This window comes from Tenrec ecaudatus, chromosome 10 (assembly GCF_050624435.1).
Source record: "Tenrec ecaudatus isolate mTenEca1 chromosome 10, mTenEca1.hap1, whole genome shotgun sequence".
In the NCBI taxonomy this organism is placed as follows: Eukaryota; Metazoa; Chordata; class Mammalia; order Afrosoricida; family Tenrecidae; genus Tenrec; species Tenrec ecaudatus.
In genome coordinates, this window is record NC_134539.1 from 36,026,029 (window position 1) to 36,045,625 (window position 19,597).

General features: G+C 49.4%; 1 protein-coding gene across 3 annotated transcripts; it reads right to left on the reverse strand.

The window, feature by feature from the left end:
• Positions 1-1,032: 1,032 nt before the first annotated feature.
• On the reverse strand, positions 1,033-9,641 carry TRMO (tRNA methyltransferase O). Of its 3 annotated transcripts, none has more exons than XM_075560201.1 (5): positions 9,539-9,641; positions 6,433-6,607; positions 5,850-6,007; positions 4,488-5,114; positions 1,033-1,468 (listed from the first exon to the last, which is right to left on the reverse strand). In XM_075560201.1, exons 1-5 carry the CDS (start codon positions 9,612-9,614, stop codon positions 1,176-1,178), a joined length of 1,329 nt encoding a protein of 442 aa, XP_075416316.1. In that variant the 5' UTR covers positions 9,615-9,641; the 3' UTR covers positions 1,033-1,175. The 3 variants fall into 3 exon arrangements, with proteins under 3 accessions (XP_075416316.1, XP_075416317.1, XP_075416318.1); XM_075560202.1 differs by lacking the exon at positions 9,539-9,641 and adding an exon at positions 8,799-9,327; XM_075560203.1 differs by lacking the exon at positions 9,539-9,641 and having other exon boundaries at positions 6,324-6,456.
• Positions 9,642-19,597: the final 9,956 nt, after the last annotated feature.

Here is a 19,597-nt window from a genome sequence, read left to right on the forward strand (position 1 = left end):
GCTTCAAAGGTTGCCCGGAATCAGTTTCAAGATATTTTTTTACGAGGCAAAACCAAACAAGCATTCAGACTAAAGGGTAGCTTATGCCCATGCCAGTGCCTGGTTCTAATGATTATGCTACATTTGTCTGATCGCTTGGAGGAGACGGGGGACAATGGAGACAGGGAGGCCATGTGGGGCTACTGCCGTTCTACAACTGAAGTCTGTAATCATTTCGAAATAAAGTCTTGTTTTTCTGCCTGTTTAAGTCAAATTAAAGGAGTTTCCCCAAGAGACTACAGGTAACCTCTGGGACAACTCCAAATCCACTTCGTTCCAGAGCACCGCGTCGTGGGGCAGCAAACGACACCACAAGCACCTACAGGCAGCATCAATAAGCTCTGAAGATGTACAGCGATGATTAGGGACCCCCTGTCCCGCTGACAGGTGTCTGATTGTTATCTGGGATCGCATCATTAAAACCGCCTATATGCGATACAGTCTTACAGACGGGAACCTTGTACAGACGTGATGGGGGATGCACCCAACTATCTTACAAGCCAGACTTAGCTCGTGATTTCCTCCACCATGACTTGCAACCAGAATTGCACCTCATCCCTCTGGTTTGCCACCAGAGCCTAGTCCAGAGCAGGCGCTCAATAACAACGAATGAAGGCGACGGGAACCAGCCATTACTTTCTTGAGGGCTCTTTCCTGACACGAGGAGATTCAGAGGATTGTAGTCAGTCGTGTCTTTGGGAATCAGGATGAAACATACATGCTATGTATCTATTTTTATACATAGATTAAACATGTATGCCACAGTCTCCGAGCCTGCTAAAATCACCTGGCTCTGATTGGCGAATCTTGCAAGTCACTGTGACTCTGAGCGCAACGGGTGCCAGGGTTTTCCAGCAGAGGGCCACTGTGGGGGGTTGAGAGGGGATGCATGCTGTCATGGCCTCTCTGCCCAGTTGCATCAAGACCCAGCCTCCCCTGGAAATTCTTGATCCCAACAGGCCAAAAAGCGCACGGCAGGTGACTCCTGAAGGCGTCTTTCTCTGTTAAGTTTATTAAACACGTTTTCAACTGAGACGCTTTCACAGCTCAGATCAACCCAGTGAGACGAGCGCTGCTGTGAAGAAGACACGTGATCAGCCTGCACAGACCATCCAAACACCCTGTGGGCCCTCCGATCACCGGGACCCTGCAGTGGAGCCTCTGGAGGACCCCAGCAACCCCGGGGCCTCTGTAGGGTCAGGGTCAGGCTTGTGAACAGGCCCGGCAGCACGCTGGATCCTCAGGACTTCTGCAAAGCCATCACCAAACCAGCAGGTGACGTGCGCGGTGTCCACGGTAAAGTAGAAGAGGCGGTCCTGGCAGAGCTTCCGCCGGTACACAGACCGGGGGTCGGCCGACAGCACAGCCACCATGGCACGCCGGGCTTCCTCCGCTGACTGAAAATACTGAAATGCAGGGTGACCGGCATCTGGAACGACAAGCACACGCGCTCTCAACGCTCCAAAATCCCACAGGTTCGGACTTCAGGGCGGAATCTGGCTGGTCCCTTCGCCACCAATTAATAGGGACAGAGTTTGGAAGTCGGGTTTGTCCTTCCCAGAAGTCACCTGTGGCCCACGCTGGGCAAAGAACTCGCCAGGGGTACTGGCATCAAGTCACTCTGTGTGAGCCCCTCTCTAGGTAAACACACAGGTCCTTCTCATGGCCCAGGGGTCGGGGTGGCACAAAGGTGACATGCTGGGCATCTTGGGAAAACAGCCCTGTGGCGGGCACCGGGGAAAGGAGTTGGACTGCGATCTGCAAGGTCCGCAGTTTGAAACCACCAGAAGGAGCCACGGCCAGCTGCTCCTCAGGAAAAAGGAGCGCCTTCTGCTGCGGTGAAGGGTTTGAGTCTCATCAACTCACCAGAGCAGTTCTACCGTCCCAGGGTTGTCGACTGGATGGCAGGAGCTGGGTTTATGACAGCCTGTACGGCCCTACTTGACTTCATCCCCTTTCCCAGAGACTCTCTGCCCTCAGCTCCTTCCACTCTGCTGGTACACTCTGCTCCAGCCATATAGCCTCACATGTGCCAGGCATATGCCCGCCTTGGGGCTGGGCACTGGCTGTCCTCAAGCTGGTACGTCCTTTCCCTGGGCATGTGCTAAGCTCACCTCTGCCCCTTGCTGGCTGTTGCTCAGCGGCATCTTCTTGGTCAGGCCTCCTTGGCTGCTGGGTCTCAAATCACAGTCTGCCCTCCAACACTCAGCCTGCTCCATCTTTCACGAAGGTTCCCACAGCCCTCATCCTCTCTGAGCGTTATGCATAATTCAACTTATTGCAATGCTTCCCGTTTAACTCTCCACCCGTTAGAATGCGATTCCACGCAGGCAGGCTAGCTGCTGTATTCTGTCCGTTGATGGACCCTGAGGGCCCAAAACTGGGTCTGGTACACAGCCGAAGCTGAGCAAACTGTGGAATCAAAAATGAATGTCCACATTTACACCGCAAGCACAAAGGGGGGCTTTCTGGAATCTTCCTTCTCCTCCTCGGTCACACTGCACTCATCTCGAACCAACCCCTTCTTTCATTCAAGATCGATGCTTGGGATCTGCTGGGGACTGGGGAACTGGGTGAAGACATTTGCAAATAACCACACATCGACAGATAACCGCCCCACGAACAGTCATGAGAGTAGCGATACCATGAGGGTAGGGGAAGGTGGGGGAGGAAGGGGGAACCAATCACAATTATCGATGTATCACCGCCACACCCCCAGAGGCATGAACAACAGAAACAAATGTGGGTGAAGGGAGACAGCGGATTGTATAAGTTATGAAAGGGCGGTGTCGGGAGGTCACACTTCCAGGCATCCTCCCTGCGGGCAGTTAAGTCACCAGACTACAGGGTAGGCCTCTAGGGCAGTTAGTCACCAGACTGTATGGCAGGCCTCACTCCCTGCTACTGGGGACAATAAACTATTCCTCCCTGAGGCCTGCCACCAAGTGTTCTCCCCCTACCAATAATGCTCTCTATCAGTTGAGTCAGGGAACAGGCCAAACTGACTCTGTGACATCCAAAGTTAAGTTATCCGCCCATCTTATCACATGTATACCCCCAATCCCTCCTCTTACTGTTGCATGTATGTCGCTAGACCACCCCCTGTCATTACTGTATTACCTATAGCACAGCCCCTTCCTGTGACATTTGTCCTCACCTGTAATTAGAGGGCTTGCATGTCCCTGGAGAATATAAAAAGCCTGGGTTAGCATTAAAGATCTCTCTCCCTCCACATGGACCATCTAGTGGGTCAGAGGTCAGCATGCTACCATGAATCGTGTCTGACTCCATTATTTCAATACTTCTCTTCTATCTCTCATGCTCTCTAACTTTACTATGATCTTTACTTATTATCGCCGTACAATTGCGCCTACCGGACCCGTGAGGATGTGTTAGGGGCTGGCTTCCCCTGACATGGCGGTAGGGTGGTGGGGAGGAGAGGAAAAAAATGAGGACCTGATACCAAGGGCTCAAGTAGAAAGGAAATGTTTTGGAAATAATGATGGGAACATATGTACACATGTGCTTGACACATGGATGCATGGATTGTGTTAAGAGCTTCCAGAGCCCCAATAAAAGGAAAAGGAACACATGTGCTAAGCAGGCTCAAGGCGGGCCTTTGTGGCCTCTCTTCCACGGTAAAGTGCACACGCCTCTACCCTCGGAACAAGAGGCTTGCAGTACCTGCGGCCCAAGCATGAAATAAAGTAGGAGCTTCTCTGCATAGACAGCACAGGCAAACTTCGTAAACTGTGGGTGCTGTAACTGAATGTGGAGGTTGAAAAAAATTGGCAACTGTAAAAGGTTCTGAACTTGCAACCACAGAAGTTAATTCAAAGTCACACGTAATGAACCCAAGATGTTTCAGGCACCGCTTGTCCCTACTGTAAGTATCTTAGCCGACTGGAAAAAGTGTAAGCAGGCCTGGGTGTTCAGAACAAGCGGCATTTGGCTTCTGAAGGTTACCTGTCTGGAAACCCCAGGAGCTACTGGGCAGGTAAACAAGTTCTAGATCACGGGCCACCTCTTGAGCCCACCTTCATCCTCAGTGTAACACAGACAGTCACTCCACTGAGTGTCTGGGACTAACTGCGCCGAACAAGCAAGTAGTGAAGGAAACCCAGTGGAAGGCACAGCACTCGCTCGCTCTCTCTCTGCCGTCGAGTTAATGCTGACGCGGAGAGAGCCCAGAGGGCAGGGTGCAGCTGTCTCTGTGGGTTTCCTAGGCTGTCGCTCACTACGTAAGTGGAACACTGTCTGGTGGTTTCAAAATAGCGCCCTTGTGGCCAGCAGCCCCACATGTAGCCGTGGCTCAGCCATCAGAGGATGGGGCTGCACAAAGAGCCTTTCATTCTCCTGCTCCCTGTGCCTGTCCCCCAGAGACCCGCTGTGGCCTGTAGTAAAGCTCACCCTTTGTTCAAAAATGGAAACTGAGTCACTTGGCTCACCTGAGCTGAGGTGCCTGAGGTCCATCTCGGCATGAGGCGTGAAGCGAACTTCTAAGGTGGCCACTGGCGCCTCTCTCACCCAGGTGGGAACCACACTGTGGGGGGCTTCAGGAGCAGCCCCGGAAAGGGGGGGAGGAGCCCCCACTGGCGAGCCCACCTGGCTTCCCCGAGAGCCGGCTGCCTCTTGCCCTCTGCTTGGACCCTTGCCTGTCCCTTCCTCAGGAAAGCGCGCCTCCAGGGGGCCAGAGCCGGGGTGCGCTTCTGCCCCGCTCGACCTGGGGCAGCTTCCGGGCCCTGAACCCACAGCTGCTGCTCTCTCCCCGGGCTTGGGCGCCATTCCGCTTGGTGCTGCGTCGCCAGGCTCCGAGGCGTTTTCTCCTGAAGTTCTGTTGCCTGGACATCCCCGGCCCTCCTTAGTGGCAGGCTCGGGCTGGGGACCGAGGCTTCCTGGGCACTGGTGCTGGTCAGCAGACTCGAGTGTTGGTTCACGTTTGCTGTCTTGAGACTCCGTGTCTCCCGGAGGCACCGTCACTCTCTGGGGAGAGTCGTAGTCGGCGATGTAGGGCTTTATGTCCAGGACGGGCGTGCCATGGACCATGTCGACCCCCGAGAGGTACACGGCCCCGCCTACAACACGGGGGGAGGGGGGGAGGAAAGGGCACTTTGTGAAGATCCATGTTGTGAGTGGCACAAACAGTGAGTGTCCTCTTCCCGCCACCATCGGCTGCTGTCTCACCAGGCTCGCTCACAGTGCTCTCACCCACCGGGCTCATCCGCTGGCCACAAGCCCATCCCTCTGCCTGGTAAGCAGCCTCCCCTTTACCTGTCAAACTCCCACCAGCTCACTCTTCCAGACCTCCAAACACCACCTGTCCGCCTAGCCTTTCTGGCTGCTCCAGACGGGAGCTGCTCTCCGCAGGACTCTGACCAGCGAGCAGTCTGCATGGTCGGAGGGTCGGGGTGGGGGGGGCTCGGTGAAGAGGCTCAGAACCTACACACTGAGCAGACCCCTTGAGCACGGGGGGAGGGGGGGTGTCAGCACATTACTGCACCTTCGATTTTAAACTCTTACTGCTTTTTAGGACCATTCTGTTTGCTGATTTAATGATTAGAAAGAAAGCCGTATGGGTGTTTTAAAATCATAGCTCCTGATCCACGGATGGCATCATGTTTGAGAGGCCCAGGAGGGCACTTCTCAAATGGTTTCAATACTCGCCGCCTCTTCACCATCTTACTTCCTTCGGTGCCCAGTGGGCCTTGGGGCTAGCACTCCTGGCACTAGCCTGCCTGGGAGCCAGAGGTATGCATGACAGGACTCCTGGGCCGGGAAAGCAAGCTGGAAGGAGACACTGGCGTGGTTACCTTCCACTCTGTCCAGCTTGGCCAGGGTCAGTCCGATGGCATTGGGGCGGTGAGGGCTCCTTGTGGAGAACACACCAGTCTTCGCACCATTAAGCCGAGGAGGCTGAACTTTTGCCTTACAGCTCAAATGACCGTTTTTGTGGAAAACAAACAGAATCCTATGGAAAACCAACAACAGCAACACAGCGTGGAGGAAGAAGGGAGCCAAAGTTAGGTTACCACACCTGAGAGGCTTCAGAAAGTTCCGGGGAAATCCAGGGTCTTTATAGCCTCATTTTGCAAACAAAGACCCTGTTTGCTGACTCCCCCCGCCCTCCCTCTAGAGGACAGGAAGTGAGGCGTGGACAGAAATGAGAAGGTGACTCAACAGAAAGCACTCATCAAAAATCAGAACCAACTGCAGCCACCCCCGTGGGTCCCAAGCTTCCAGAAGGGGTGTCCAAGTATGCTGACAAGTCTGGGACGCATGCTTACAGGAACTTCATGCCACAAGACAAGGGTGTTCCACACGGCTTCCTGCAGTTATCTTCAACTGAACTTCACTCAGTGGCAGGTTCTAAGGCCACTGCTAACTGTAACTTACCAAACATGGGAGAACTGATCTAGGCCCATCAAAGAATGTTCTGGATTATTGAAGATGCTCTTTCTAATCCTCAGACAAGCCCGAGAAAGACGACAAATGGATGGCTGTCTTGGTGTACCATTCTTGGCCGTAAAACATGATTCTAAGTAGCCAATTGGCTCAGTCAACAGATTCCCTAGAAGAAAATGGGGGGGGGGGGAATTATCAGTCAAAAGATCTATTCAAAACATCAAACTAAGGCTCAAGAAGAAAGTAAACGGCTTGAGAATGATGATGGCAACAAATGTACAAATGTGCTTGACACAATGGATGGATGTATGGATTGTGATGAGAATTGTACGAGCCCCTAATGAAATGATTAAAAAATCCTCCAACTAGAATCCAGGATATGGTTACTTTGATTGCATGGATGCTACCGCTTTCTCTCTCCTGGGTTCACTGCAGCTACTAAAACCACTTCAATACACCCTCCAGTTCCCTTCCCATCGGATCAAAACACTGGTCGGGGTGGTCGTAAAAGGAAGAAAAGAAACAAGGACTCCTGGATGGCTCGCCAAAAAAAAAAAAAAAAGAAACATGGAAGCTGCCCCTCAGTGCTCTTGGAGTTTGGGCTAGTTTCAGACAGGGTAAAAAAAAACACAACACTTTAATAATATTCATGAATGTATTTAAGTACCATCATCAGTGCAGAGCTCTGATATGATATCTTGGAAAGAGTACCAATCAGAGAAAGACAATAAAGAATGAAAGAGGACCTTTTAGAAAACCTAGTGAGTAGAAAAGGGATCCTGCTGACAGAGGGTTAAGTTCTCGGCTGCTAACTCCAAGGTTGGTGATTCAAACCCGCCAGCTGCTGCGTGAGAGAAAGATGAGGCAGTCTGCTCTCTCCAAGATTTACAGTCTCCAGGGAGGGGGCTGCCACCAACCCAGCGACAAGGGAAAAACAGGAGACCCAAAATTGATGGCGAGGAGGGCATAGAATGCCTGGAGGGGTTTGATCAAGTGCAATGTATCCGAGAGGAAATACTGAGAGCCGGATGAAGGTCGAACATGACAGTGGGACAGGAGGAAGGTAGAAGGAAATAGAGGAAAGAACTAGGAGGCAAAGACATTTGTATGAGCTGATACCAAGGGCTCACGTAGAAAAAAACTGTTTTGAATATGATGATGGCAGCATATGTACAAATGTGCTTGACACAATGAGTGGATGTATGCATTGTGATGAACTGTAAGAGCTCCGAATAAGATTATTTTTAATTATAGACGTATAAGTATAGGCATGCACATATGCAATATATTAATATATAATGATAGCAATATAACTCTATGTTCATATGCTAAGTATCAGGTAAGCAGACAGACATTGGGCATCTACCCAAGTCCTCCCTCAACTCAAGAACACTTTGTTCTAATAACCTGTCATTTAGTGCTGCTCACCTTCCCAACATGCTCACTGAAGTCAAAATGGCTGCATAAGCAAATGTAGTGAAGAAAGCTAATGGTACCCCACTATTAGAAGATACAGCATCTGGAGTCTTAAAGTCTTGATGTTAAACAAGCGGCCATCTAGCAAGGAGGCAACAAAGTCCACATGGAAAAAACACACCAACCCTTGTGGTCATGAGGTGTCCATGGGATCAGGTACCAGGCATCAGAAGACCCCAAAACAACTATTTCATGTAAACAAGGGGGGTCAGAATGGAGACCCAAAGTCCATCTGTAGACAGTTGGACAGCCCCTCACAGAAGGGTCACAAGGAAGGGACAAGCCAGCCAGGATAGCACCGAGGAAACACACAACTTCCCTCTAGCTCTTTAATGCATCTTCCCCCCACTATCATGAGCCCAGTTTAATGCTTCTTCCCCCCACTATCATGACCACGGCATGTACACTGGTACAGACAAGAGCTCTCTACCCACAGGATCCAGGACAGATAAACCCCTCAGGGACAATGAAAGTAGCTATAAAGTGAGGGTAGGGGAAGGTGAGGGGAGAAAGGGGAAACCAATCACAATCGTTGATGTATAACCACCTCCTGCTCCAAGGGGGAAAAACAACAGAAATGTGGGTGAAGAGAGACAGCGGATGGTGTGAAAATAATAATAATTTATCATGGGTTCACGAGGGTGGGAGGGGGAGGAGGGAGGGCTATGAAATCCCACCGGACACTCCTGGGGTAAAGGAGAGACTAGTTGCTCCCATAAAGCTTGACAGCCCGTCAAACTTTAGGAGCCATCCCACGCTGCTGTCTGCATACACTAGATGGCAGTGGTTTGGTTTTCGGGATTTACCTGCGCACGCTGAGTTTAGATTCAACTCATCTTTCTCCATGGGCTCTCTTATTTCATAGGCCCAAACCCACTTACCTGACCTCGTGACAACTGAGACCCTGTCGGATAACATGCGCCGCCCGATGGGCTTGCTAGGGCTGTAATCATGGCTGGTGGCAGAGTGCGTTGCACATGGGGCACAGGAAGAGTCACAGCCCCAGAAACCCACAAAAGCACTTCCACCAAGTCTAAAGGGTCGTCGTGGGTCAGAACTGACTCGATGGCAGGGAGTTTGGTTTTGGAATCTTTATGAAAGCCGCTGCCTCATCTGAATTCAGCAGAGGAGCTGGTTGGTGCCCAGAGCTTTAATCACTGCACCACCAGGTCTCTTTCTATAGGAGCCAGAATTCTCGAGAGAGGAGAGCACCGCTCCCACCCAGCCAAGGCTGGGACGATCAAACCAAGGCACAGACTCACTGCCACGGAGTCAACCCCGAGACTGTAACTTCCCTACGGGAGTAGAAAGCCTCATCCTGCTCCTGCGCAGCAGCTGGTGATTTCAAACCGCTGACCTTACGGGCTAACAGCCCAACGCATTTCCACTACGCTACAGGTGCTACCAGTAAGGGGGAAAGGAGAGAAAGGAAGGAAAAAGTCCTGGAGCACGTCATCTCAGTGGCCTACAGCACGTCACGTGGCAGCAAGCCCACGTGACCTGTCTCCTCGGTAGCAGGCAGAGGCGCGCACGTAAGTTCGAGGTTGCGCTCCCGGCCCCGAAGTCGGCTATCTGAGCCAGCTCCCTTGGAGTTGGGTCCCGCCAGCCTCCGAGCCGTTACCTGTCTCCAGGGCCGGCTGGACACACCCGCACGGGGCCGCGGGGGCCCGAGGCCCCGCCTCCTCCGAGCCGCGCATGACGCCCCGGCCGTCGCCTTCCGCCTCCGCCTCCGCGCGCGCGCGCCCGGCGCATGCGCGCTAGTCGGGAGAAGGGGCGCGTGCGCGCTCCCGGGAGAAAGGGGCGTGGCCGGGGCGGCCTGCAGCGTGCGCGCGCACGGAGGTGCACCCCGGGCGGGGCGGGGGTTCTTCTTTTTTTTTTTTTTAACGATTTTATTGGGGGGAATCGTACAACTCTTCACTTGATCTTAGCCAAAAGGCCGAGAAGCGATGAATCGTACAACTCTTAACACAATCCATCCATCCATCCATTGTGTCGAGCACGTTTGAACATATGTTGCCATCATCATTCTCGAAACAGTTCTTTCTCCTGGAGCCCTTGGTATCCGCTCAATGCCCAGCCCTTCCTCCGGGCGCGGGTTCTGGGGAGCCCCTCGCTCGGGGTCTCCCCGCGCCGCCTGAGCGCCGGCACAGCGACGAGTTCCGCAGACATCAGCACGCGAGCAGGCCGCGGGTCGAGCGATCGCACGCTGTGGCTTTCCCTCCTGCAGCTGCCACGCTCCAACACCTGCCCGGGCCTGGCACCGCCCCCCGCACCCTAGGCTCTGACGGGGGCTGCGCCTGCCCAGGGCGCGGGGCTGACGCGGCCGTGCGAGCGCCGCTCTGGCTTCCCGACTGCAGTGCCTGTGTCGGAGCCCAAACAGTCCTTGTGCGCCTTTGCCCTTTGTTTGCATCAAACACCCTAAGCATGGCGCTAAAGAAAGTTCCACGAGAGAGTTAAAGAAATCACAAAATTGGAATCAGGTCGCGCATGTCTGATTTGGAGGCTGAACACTTCATGGCGTGGCGAGGTCGTCATTATCGTGTGTGTGTGTGTGTGTGTGTGTGTGTGTGTGTGTGTGTGTGTGTGTGTGTGTGTGTGTGTGTGTGTGTTGGGGGGACTGGGGATGTGATTAAAGCAAACAATGTAGCAAAAGGTATGAAATCACCACCGGAGAGGTGGAAAAGTTCGTTGATCTGGGTAAATCAGAAACTACTGGATGGGGCTAAGTGTATGCGAGGTCGGCTAGGGGGGTGCAGTCTCCGTGGTGATGCGATGAAAAATGCTGCAGGAGCGAATGCCGAGGGGCCCAAGTGTTCAAGGACAGCCTCGTGCGGTTTGATAAATTCAACAACAGGCGTACACGCCGTAGAGAGGCAGTCGCGGGGGAGGGTGAGTGCCCTTCCGCTGTCCGTTCCGTGGCTGAGTCTGCTGCCCACGCGGCGGCCCGGGCTGTGGTGCCAGCAGGTGGAGGAGTGGTACAGGGTAGGGTCTCAGAGCCAGGCTTCCCACGCAGAGGCCCCAGTTGGGGAAGTAGCCCTGGGGTAGGCGGGAGGAGGCTCCTACTTCCTTAATGAAATAAATGCTAAATGGATAGAAGTAGCCATTTTCTGGGCGAGACATCACCCTTAGAAGGCAACGATAGAATTGTGAACCTGGTCGATGAAAATGCGGCCTCTCATTTTAGGAACACTTTGTAAAGAAGGCAGGCACAAGAGTCATGAGACAAACTTTTAGTGGGAAAAGGTGCAAAAAGACCAGCATAAAAGAGACCCCAAGGTGTACTGCCAGCAGTCATGATGGAAGGAGACTGTCCTTCCAAAATACAGTGCTTCTCCTCCACCTCTAATTTCTCTCCAAGTCAAGGTTAAAGCACCTTGGTTAAAGGTATTGTGCTTTCATATTTAATGTGCTGTATTTTTGGTATGTTTTAAGGGGTCTTTCCACAACCTAGGGCTGCTAACTTTGTATCACAGTCCTGGAAGAGTGAATTCGTAAGTGTAATGTTTAGGCCTCAGACCATTTCTTGGTTTTCCGTTATTCAATATGGGAAACAATATGTTCATTTCTCAAACTTTTCAGTGTTCAAAGACGAACTTGGGACAAAGAGAGTGTGACAGCCGAGTACCGCTCATCATTTTTAATGATGTGTTTGTCTAGTACATGCTTGGTACTGAAGAGGGGCAGGGAGAACGAGCAAGGCCTTCAGCGAAATGCCCTGGCCAGTGGCTGCAATGATGGCCTCAAACTGCAACAACTGTGAGAGGCCCCTGACAGGCTGTGTGTCCTTCTGCTGTGTCCGTCGCTATCAGTCTGAACTCACTAGATGTTACTTAACGGCAATATGAAGGAGCCAGGTAGGGAAAAAAAAAACGATATTAAGAATGTTAAACAAGGGAGGGGAGCGGGGAGGGGGGAGGGAAAATAAGCTGATTCTAGAAACCCAAGTGAAAGGCGAATTTTGAGAAGGATGAGGGCAACGGATGTATAAGGGTGCTTTACTCAATTGATGTATGTATGTATTGTGATAAGAGTTGTATGAGCCCCAATAAAATGATTTATTTAAAAAACAAATAAAGGTTGAGATTTCACGGGTCACACTGCTCTGAAAGAGATCACACTAGATCAGTGGTTCTCAACCTTTTAAAAGCAACAGCCCTTTACTACAGTTCCTCATGTGCTGACCCCCCCCCCCAACAATATTATTTTCATTGCTACTTCATAACTGTAATTTTGCTACTGTTATGAATTGGGTGACCCCTGTGTTCACGACCCAAAGGTTGAGAACCGCTGCACTAGATGGCCCTGGATAGAGTGAGCGATAAAGGTGGAACAAACAAAATCATAAAAAGGCCATGCGTACGGGTTGGTTATTTGAGACTGGTGAGCCATGGCCGTGACGATGCCCCTTAGTTACCCTTAAGATCTGGAAATGAGCTCGCCTCCATGGCTAATGATGCTGATGGCCAATACAGCCTGAAAAGTAGGTTCAATCAATTTGCTGATAATGCTGATACCCAATGCAGACCATATTTACAGAAGTAAAAAATTCATAGATCATGGGTGTTAGTGTTTAGCTATAATGCAAAGATTTGGTGGAAATGCAATGTCTGACAAGTCTTGTTTGAATTACATATCTTAAACAAAATGTCAGGTTTATGATATAAATTGGCAACCCAATGTTTTTCAAAATTATTAATAATAAAGGAGAGTACGCCAAAAAAAAGAGAATGTTAAACATTCTCTTCTGCTGGCAGAAATACACAGATAATTATTTCCTTTGCACTTCCTTATATGTTCTAAGTCTTCCATAATAAAGTGTGGTTTTTTGTTTTGTTTTTGAATAAAGTGTTTTATAAAATAAAAAAGGAACCTCCAATAAACCTTATTTCAGCTGATTTTAAAAATCATTTTATTGGGGGCTCGTACAACTCTTATCACAATCCATACTCCATCCATTGTGTCAAGCACAGTTGTACATTTGTTGCCATCCTCATTTTCAAAACATTCTCTTTTTACTGGCAGCTCTGATTTTTGAACCCCAAAGACTTTGCTGTGTGAGCTCCATGCCCCGTAAAAACGAAATTATGAATCAATGTGCCTACCAGGTCAATGGAAGGGATGACTGTTGCCACTGGGCATTCCTGGAAAATTGAGGGCAATTAACCTTCTCTTCCTCAGTCCCATGGATGGCCAATACCCCTGTATTAGTAGTTCATCCTTTACCAACTGACCAATGACACGTCTAACTAACATCAATTTTCTCTACATACATAATTCTGTTTGTAGACTCTTACCCTGTTGGTACAGAAAGGGTAAAAAATTTAAGGGAATTTTTTTAATTGCCTACGGTGGCAGTTATATAATCTGGTGTCAATTTGAGAGTATTAAGAGTGAAGGGATGGACTAAAGTCTGTCAATCAGGTCACAGCTTGATGACCTCATTTGGAGGCACTACGGAGATAAAGAACTCACTGGAGGTGGGACACACAGACACTCCCTGGTAGGCATTCCTGTTGAGAAGACACATGGAGCTACACTAGAGCCCTGGAGCTCATGTGGAAACCCTGCCAGCGCTGAGATGCGTCCACTGCCACCCACTGGCCTGTGATCTCCCTGCCTTTGGTGTCATTGCATGTGTTGCATGAGTAAAGAGGAATTTATAGATTGGTATCAGACATAGGGGTTCATATTGGGCTTATGAATTCGATCTGGACTCAGCTATTTTAATATATTATTACTCTTTGATATAAAACTCACATATATATGTGTCTATGAATTTGTTTCTCTAGTCTACCCAGACTATTACACCTACAATGTGAAATATTCGTAAGTATACAAAACTACGGCTTTAAAAGCTTAGCATGAGAAGCTGTTGCTAAGCCTGCTTGTCATTTCTAGTTCAGGACGAAGTAGAAAGGAAGCTGCAATAGGGATCGAGATTGTAGAGGGGGAGGGACTTTTAAGCTTGATCAAAACTATACATAGATGGCCTCAGGTAGGTATTTCCTATTGGCGATTTGGAAAATGCTCCTAGTCTCTGTTTTCAGTAGAAGCAGCATCTGGGTAGACAACCCGTGCTGAACCCTTACACCATTACACCACCAGGGTGTGTGGTCAACACTGGTACACAAGTGCTCACCAGGCGCTCCATGGGAGAAAGCCCAGGCCATCCACTTTCATCGAGATCTACAGCCTCAGAAACCCTAAGAAATAGTTCTACTCTGTCCTCTGGGGCCACTGTAAGTCACATTAAGTAGGCAATTATGATTTTTGCTTTTTAAAAATGTTTACATATGTTGTAAAACGCATGCAGAAATGCCTGCACTCACTTGCCACTAGATGGAGGTGTGGCTGAGAGTGATCCATTTGTGGGAAGATCGGTGCTGTGGATGAGGAGCTTGTGCTGGTCTGGGTGAACTAGGGAAACAAATCCACAGAAACTCAAATGTTTTATATAAAGGGTAAGTGTACATTGAGAAAGCATCCCCACCCAGTGTTATCCAAGCCCATAAGTCTAACATTAGCCCATATGTCCGACACCGATTTACAAAGTCCTCCTTAATCTCATAAAACACACACAATGATGCTGACTACAGGAGGAAAGCTGAATCAGTGAGCGTGTAAGCATCTCAGCACCAGCAGGGGTCTCCACACAGCTTCTTCAGCACCCAGGGCTCCATCGGGGTAGGTCCATGTGGAGTCTCCTCAGGGATGTCTTGCAGGAAGTGAACCTTGCCAGCTGAAGCAGGGAAGTGGCTAAGGTAGCTGCACCCTGGTCTGACCATCATAAAGCAAGAGACCTGAGAACTAGAAAGGCAAGGCTCACTGAGCCATTTATCCCTCCTGCCATCAATTAGCCCCACGTGTGTTTATCAGCCAGGTTGGCACAATAAACCGTAACTATCTCAGAGCTAGTGTTGGCCTTCCTGGCCTTAAAAGACTGGAGAGCCAGGTAAACTTTAGATAGCAATAAGAATTACCAAATGTGATGAGTACTTAAATACATAACTTGGAAACACTGATGAATTAGATTCCCACTACTTGGAGGTAACATGTCTCTTTACTGAAAACAGAATTGAATGAAATAATATTGCACTTTACGGAGCCCTGATGGGTAGTGGTTACCGTAGGGCTTCTAACCACCAGGTCGCCAGTTTGAAACCCCCAGCCCTCCGTGGAAGATAGATGAGGTTTTCAACTCCCATAGAGTGTTACAGTCTCAGAAACCCACCGAGGCAATTCTACCCTGTTCTGTCGGGGAACTATGAGTTGGCAGTAGTTAATGGCCTACAACCATTAGCTTGGTTCCTGTAGGTCTCTGTCAGTTAAGCCAGGGAACAGGCCAAACTGACTCTGTGACATCCAAAGTTAGGCTGCCATCCTGCCTCTAGGGTCCGCCCATCTTGCCACATGTATACCCCCAATCCCTCCTCTTCCTATTACGTGGATACCCCTAGATCACCCCTCCCACTACTGTATTACCTATAGCACAGCCCCTTCCTGTGATGGGGTCCTCACCTCCAATGAGGGGGCTTGCATGTCCCCAGGGAAGACATAAAAGCCTGGGCTAGATTAAAGATTCTCTCTCTCCCTCTACGTGGACCACTAAGCGGGGCTGAGGTGAGCATACTACCATGAATTGTGTCTGACTCCATTTATTTCAATATTTCCCTTCTATCTCTCATGCTCTTTGTAACTTTACTATTATCTTTACTTATTATCACTGTACAATTGCGCCTACCGGACCCGTAATGATGTGTTAGGGGCTGGCTTCGCCTGACATCAACCCACAGGTTGGGAACTGCTGCTCCAAGGTCTGAGGTTTTTCTGATCCTGTCTAGAATGAACTTATTAAATGTAATTCATAAGCTGTAACCTCTCTGGAACTGGAACCCATGCACCTACCTTAAATAAAAACATCCGAAGCGATTTTGAAACAGGCCATCACCAGCATAGTGATGCCCAGCCACTCATTTGCTTGAAGGGCCCGTGAGGATCAGCTAGCTCTGGGCCTTCTCCCTCCTCATGCTAAGTTAAATAGCATACCCACCACCAGGTGTGTTCGAACTCACAGTGCTCCGATGGGATTTTCAAGACTGTAAATCTTTTTTTATTATTTTTAATCATATTCTTGGGGTTTCATACAATTCTTATCACTATCCATACATCCATCCATTGTGTCAAGCACATTTGTACATTTGTTGCCATCATCATTCCCAAAACATTTGCCTTCTACTTGAGCCCTTAATATCTGCTGCTCATTTCCCCCCTCTCCCCCCACTCCCCCCTACCTCATGAACCCTTCATCATTCATAAATTATTAGTCATATATTACACTGTCTGACATCTCCCCCCACCTTCTTCTCTGCTGTCCGTTCCCCAGGGAGGAGGCTATACGTAGATTCTTGTAATCAGTTCCCTCTTTCTACCCCATATTCTCTCCACCCTCCAGGCATCACCATTCTCACTATTGGTCCTGGAGGAGTCATCTATCCTGGATTCCCTGTGTTTCCAGTTGCTATCTGTACCTATGTACATCCTCTGGTCTAGCCACATTTGTAAGGTAGAATTGGAATCATGGTAGTTGGGGGGTAGGGGGAGGAAGCATTTAAGAAAGAGAGGAAAGTTATATGTTTTATCATTGCTACCCTGCACCCTGACTGGCTTATCTCCTCCCCACAACCCTTCAGTAAGGGGTTTCCGGTTGGCTACCAATGGGCTTTGAGTCTCCACTCTGCACTCACCCACATTTACAATGATATTTTTTGTTCTTTGATGCTTGATACCTGATCCCTTCAACAGCTCATGGTCACACAGGCTGGTGTGTTTCTTCCATGTGGGCTTTGTTGCTTCTGAACTAGATGGCCACTTGTTTATCTTCGAGCCCCCAAGGCCCCAGATGCTATATCTTTTGATAGCTGGGCATCATCAGCTTTCTTCACCACCTTTGTTTATGCACACATTTTTCTTCAGCGATTGTGTCGGGAAGGTGTGCATTCTGGAATGCCAATTTAATAGAACCAAGTATTCTTGCATTAAGTGCTTCAGGGGAGGCCCAATGTCCATCTGCTGCCTTAGTACTAAATCTATAAATATATGCAGATAGATGTTTCCCTACACTCATATACATATAATTACATATGTACATTCCAGTCTTTAGACCTCTATAAATACCCTTTGTCACCTAGTTCTTTCCTCTATTTCCTTTTACTTTCCTCTTGTCCCACTATCATGCTCAGCTTTCATTTGGATTTCAGTAATGTCTCTCGGTTACCTTGCCCTTGCTGAATCCCTACCTTGCTACTGATTTTGGTTCACTTACTGCTCCCCTGTCCCTGGGTTGATCAGCACCACCTCCTTGACCCCTCACCCCTTCTCGTGTCCCCCCGAACCATTGGTCCCATTATTTTCTCCTCCAGTCTATCTTATCTGGATAGATCTTTAGAGATAATAACATGCACCAAAAATCAAGTCATAGCAAGACAGACAATGGGTGAGAGCACATCGATGACAACAAAAAAGGAAACCAATTACCCATAGAAGAATAAATTAAAGGAATAAAATTTTTAAAGAAAAACCTGTAAATAGATCAAAGTCTGGTTTTTGATCTCTAGGCATGTCCTTCAGTCAGGCCCAATGGGGTACCATGCTTTGGCCCCAGAGTCTGTCCTTCGTATTCCCTCGGGGGCTCCCTGCTCTGCTCCCACGGTTGCACTGCTGCACGATTTTAGTGGTTTGCCTCAGTGTCACAGGGTCAGTCTGCACCAGTCCCGGCCCTGAGTCTCCAATATTGTCCCCCTTAGGGCCCTGGGCCATCAAGGGATGGCGTGTCTTGTAGTGGGATCAGCCATATTGTCCACTCTGTCCATTCGCTGTTCAGAGCAGCGATATCGTCCTCCAGGCCTGATGGGCCAGGATGTGCTGCACTCTCTCTTCCTCCCCCTTCATCTGCTCTGATGGAACATGCCCCTCTCCCCTGGCTGCAGCTTCAGTGCTGTCCTCTCACGTAAATTCTTCTGGGGTGAGGGGCAGTTGTCCACGTAGCTGATACGGGGGCAGACTGTAAATCTTTGTGAGAGCAGACAGCCTCCTCTTTCTTCCATGGGGTGGCAGGTGAATTTGAACCACTGACCTCACCATTAGCAGCCCAAAGTTGAACCCACAGCACCACCCCCATTGCATCCATCTGGGAAGGACAACACAAAGCAGGGCCAGATGGATTGCTAAAAAAAAATTAATCATCTGACCTCAAGGTTTCAAGTCAGGGAGAAAACTGGGCCTTTTTACCCTCTGTGTACAGTGGTTTTCAAATGAGCATCAGGAGAAAGCAGAGATTGTGTCTAAAAGGGTGGTGGAAAGGGCTCTGAAAGGTAGACAGAGGTGGTCTCCTCTAGTCTCCAGTGTTTCTAAAGCTCGTCTGGACCCCCGGAGTGCTGTGGGGTCCAGGATTGCGCGTGCTCTTCACTGGCACAGCGCCTGCGTGGAGAGCTCAAATGCACCTTCACTTGTAAGAGTCTCTTTTACTTTGAATCCTCAGTCTTAACAAAGGGAAAAGGAAGCATCACCTCCAACCCAAAGAGTTCCTTTCATTGACCGTCATCTTGACCATTAACAAATATTCCTAAATACTCAACCTACCACTCTGATGTTCAACCACCTTACCTAGTTCCCCGTTGTCAGGGGAGCGAGCCCCTAACCAATCATCACAGACCCAGTAGGCGCAATTGTACAGCGATAATAAGTAAAGATTATAGTAAAGTCATAGAGAGCACGAGAGATAGAAGAGAGATGGAAATAATGCAGTCAGACACATTTCATGGTAGCATGCTCACCTCAGCTCCTCTTGGTGGTCCAGGGCAGGAGAGAGATTTATTGCTCACCAAGACGTATATATCTTTGGGGGCACAGGTAAAGACATATGTCCCAGGAAAGGGTTGTACTATAGGGACTACAGTAATGGGAGGGGAATGATCTAGGGGTCTACATGCAATAGGACAAGATGGGCGGATCCTAGATTCAGGATGGCACCCTAGCCTTGGAGCTGGAGACTTTATTTGGCCTAAGCCTTCAGGGGAGCAATCCAGTGTCCCTAACAGCAGGGTGTGAACCCTGCCTATTGTGGGAGAAACAATGGTGTCTGCTTGCTTTGGATGGCTGGAGTCTTCACGGAGATAACTTGACAATCATTTACCATTACTTGCAAGCATATATATTTGGGGGAGTCGAGCTGGGTAACAGTCTTTTTGTATCCCACACACCTGTTATCTAGCCCGTATGTGAGAAACTCTTTAGCGAGGGATAAAAAAATCCTCCACCACTTGTCTCATAATAACAAATTGTTTGCATGTTCACCTATCATCACCTTTGTACAAGGAGGACTGGCAAGCAGTTCTCTAGGAACCTATCTGGAACTTTCCCTTCTGTGTGCCGTGGGCAGGAAGGCAGCTTATCCTCACATGCATTAATCTCCTTAATCTGAGACTCCCCCTTTCAGGCCCCTCCATGCAAAAATAAACATTGCCTTTCTTGTTTCTGGTGGAACAGCATGTTATGTGTTGGGATGCCAACAGCAAAGTCAGCAGTTCAAATCCACCAAACTGTTCCTTGGGAGCGAGATGAGGCCATTGGCCCCCATAAAGATTTACAGCCCCAGAAACCCTGTACAGGGTCACGATGAGTC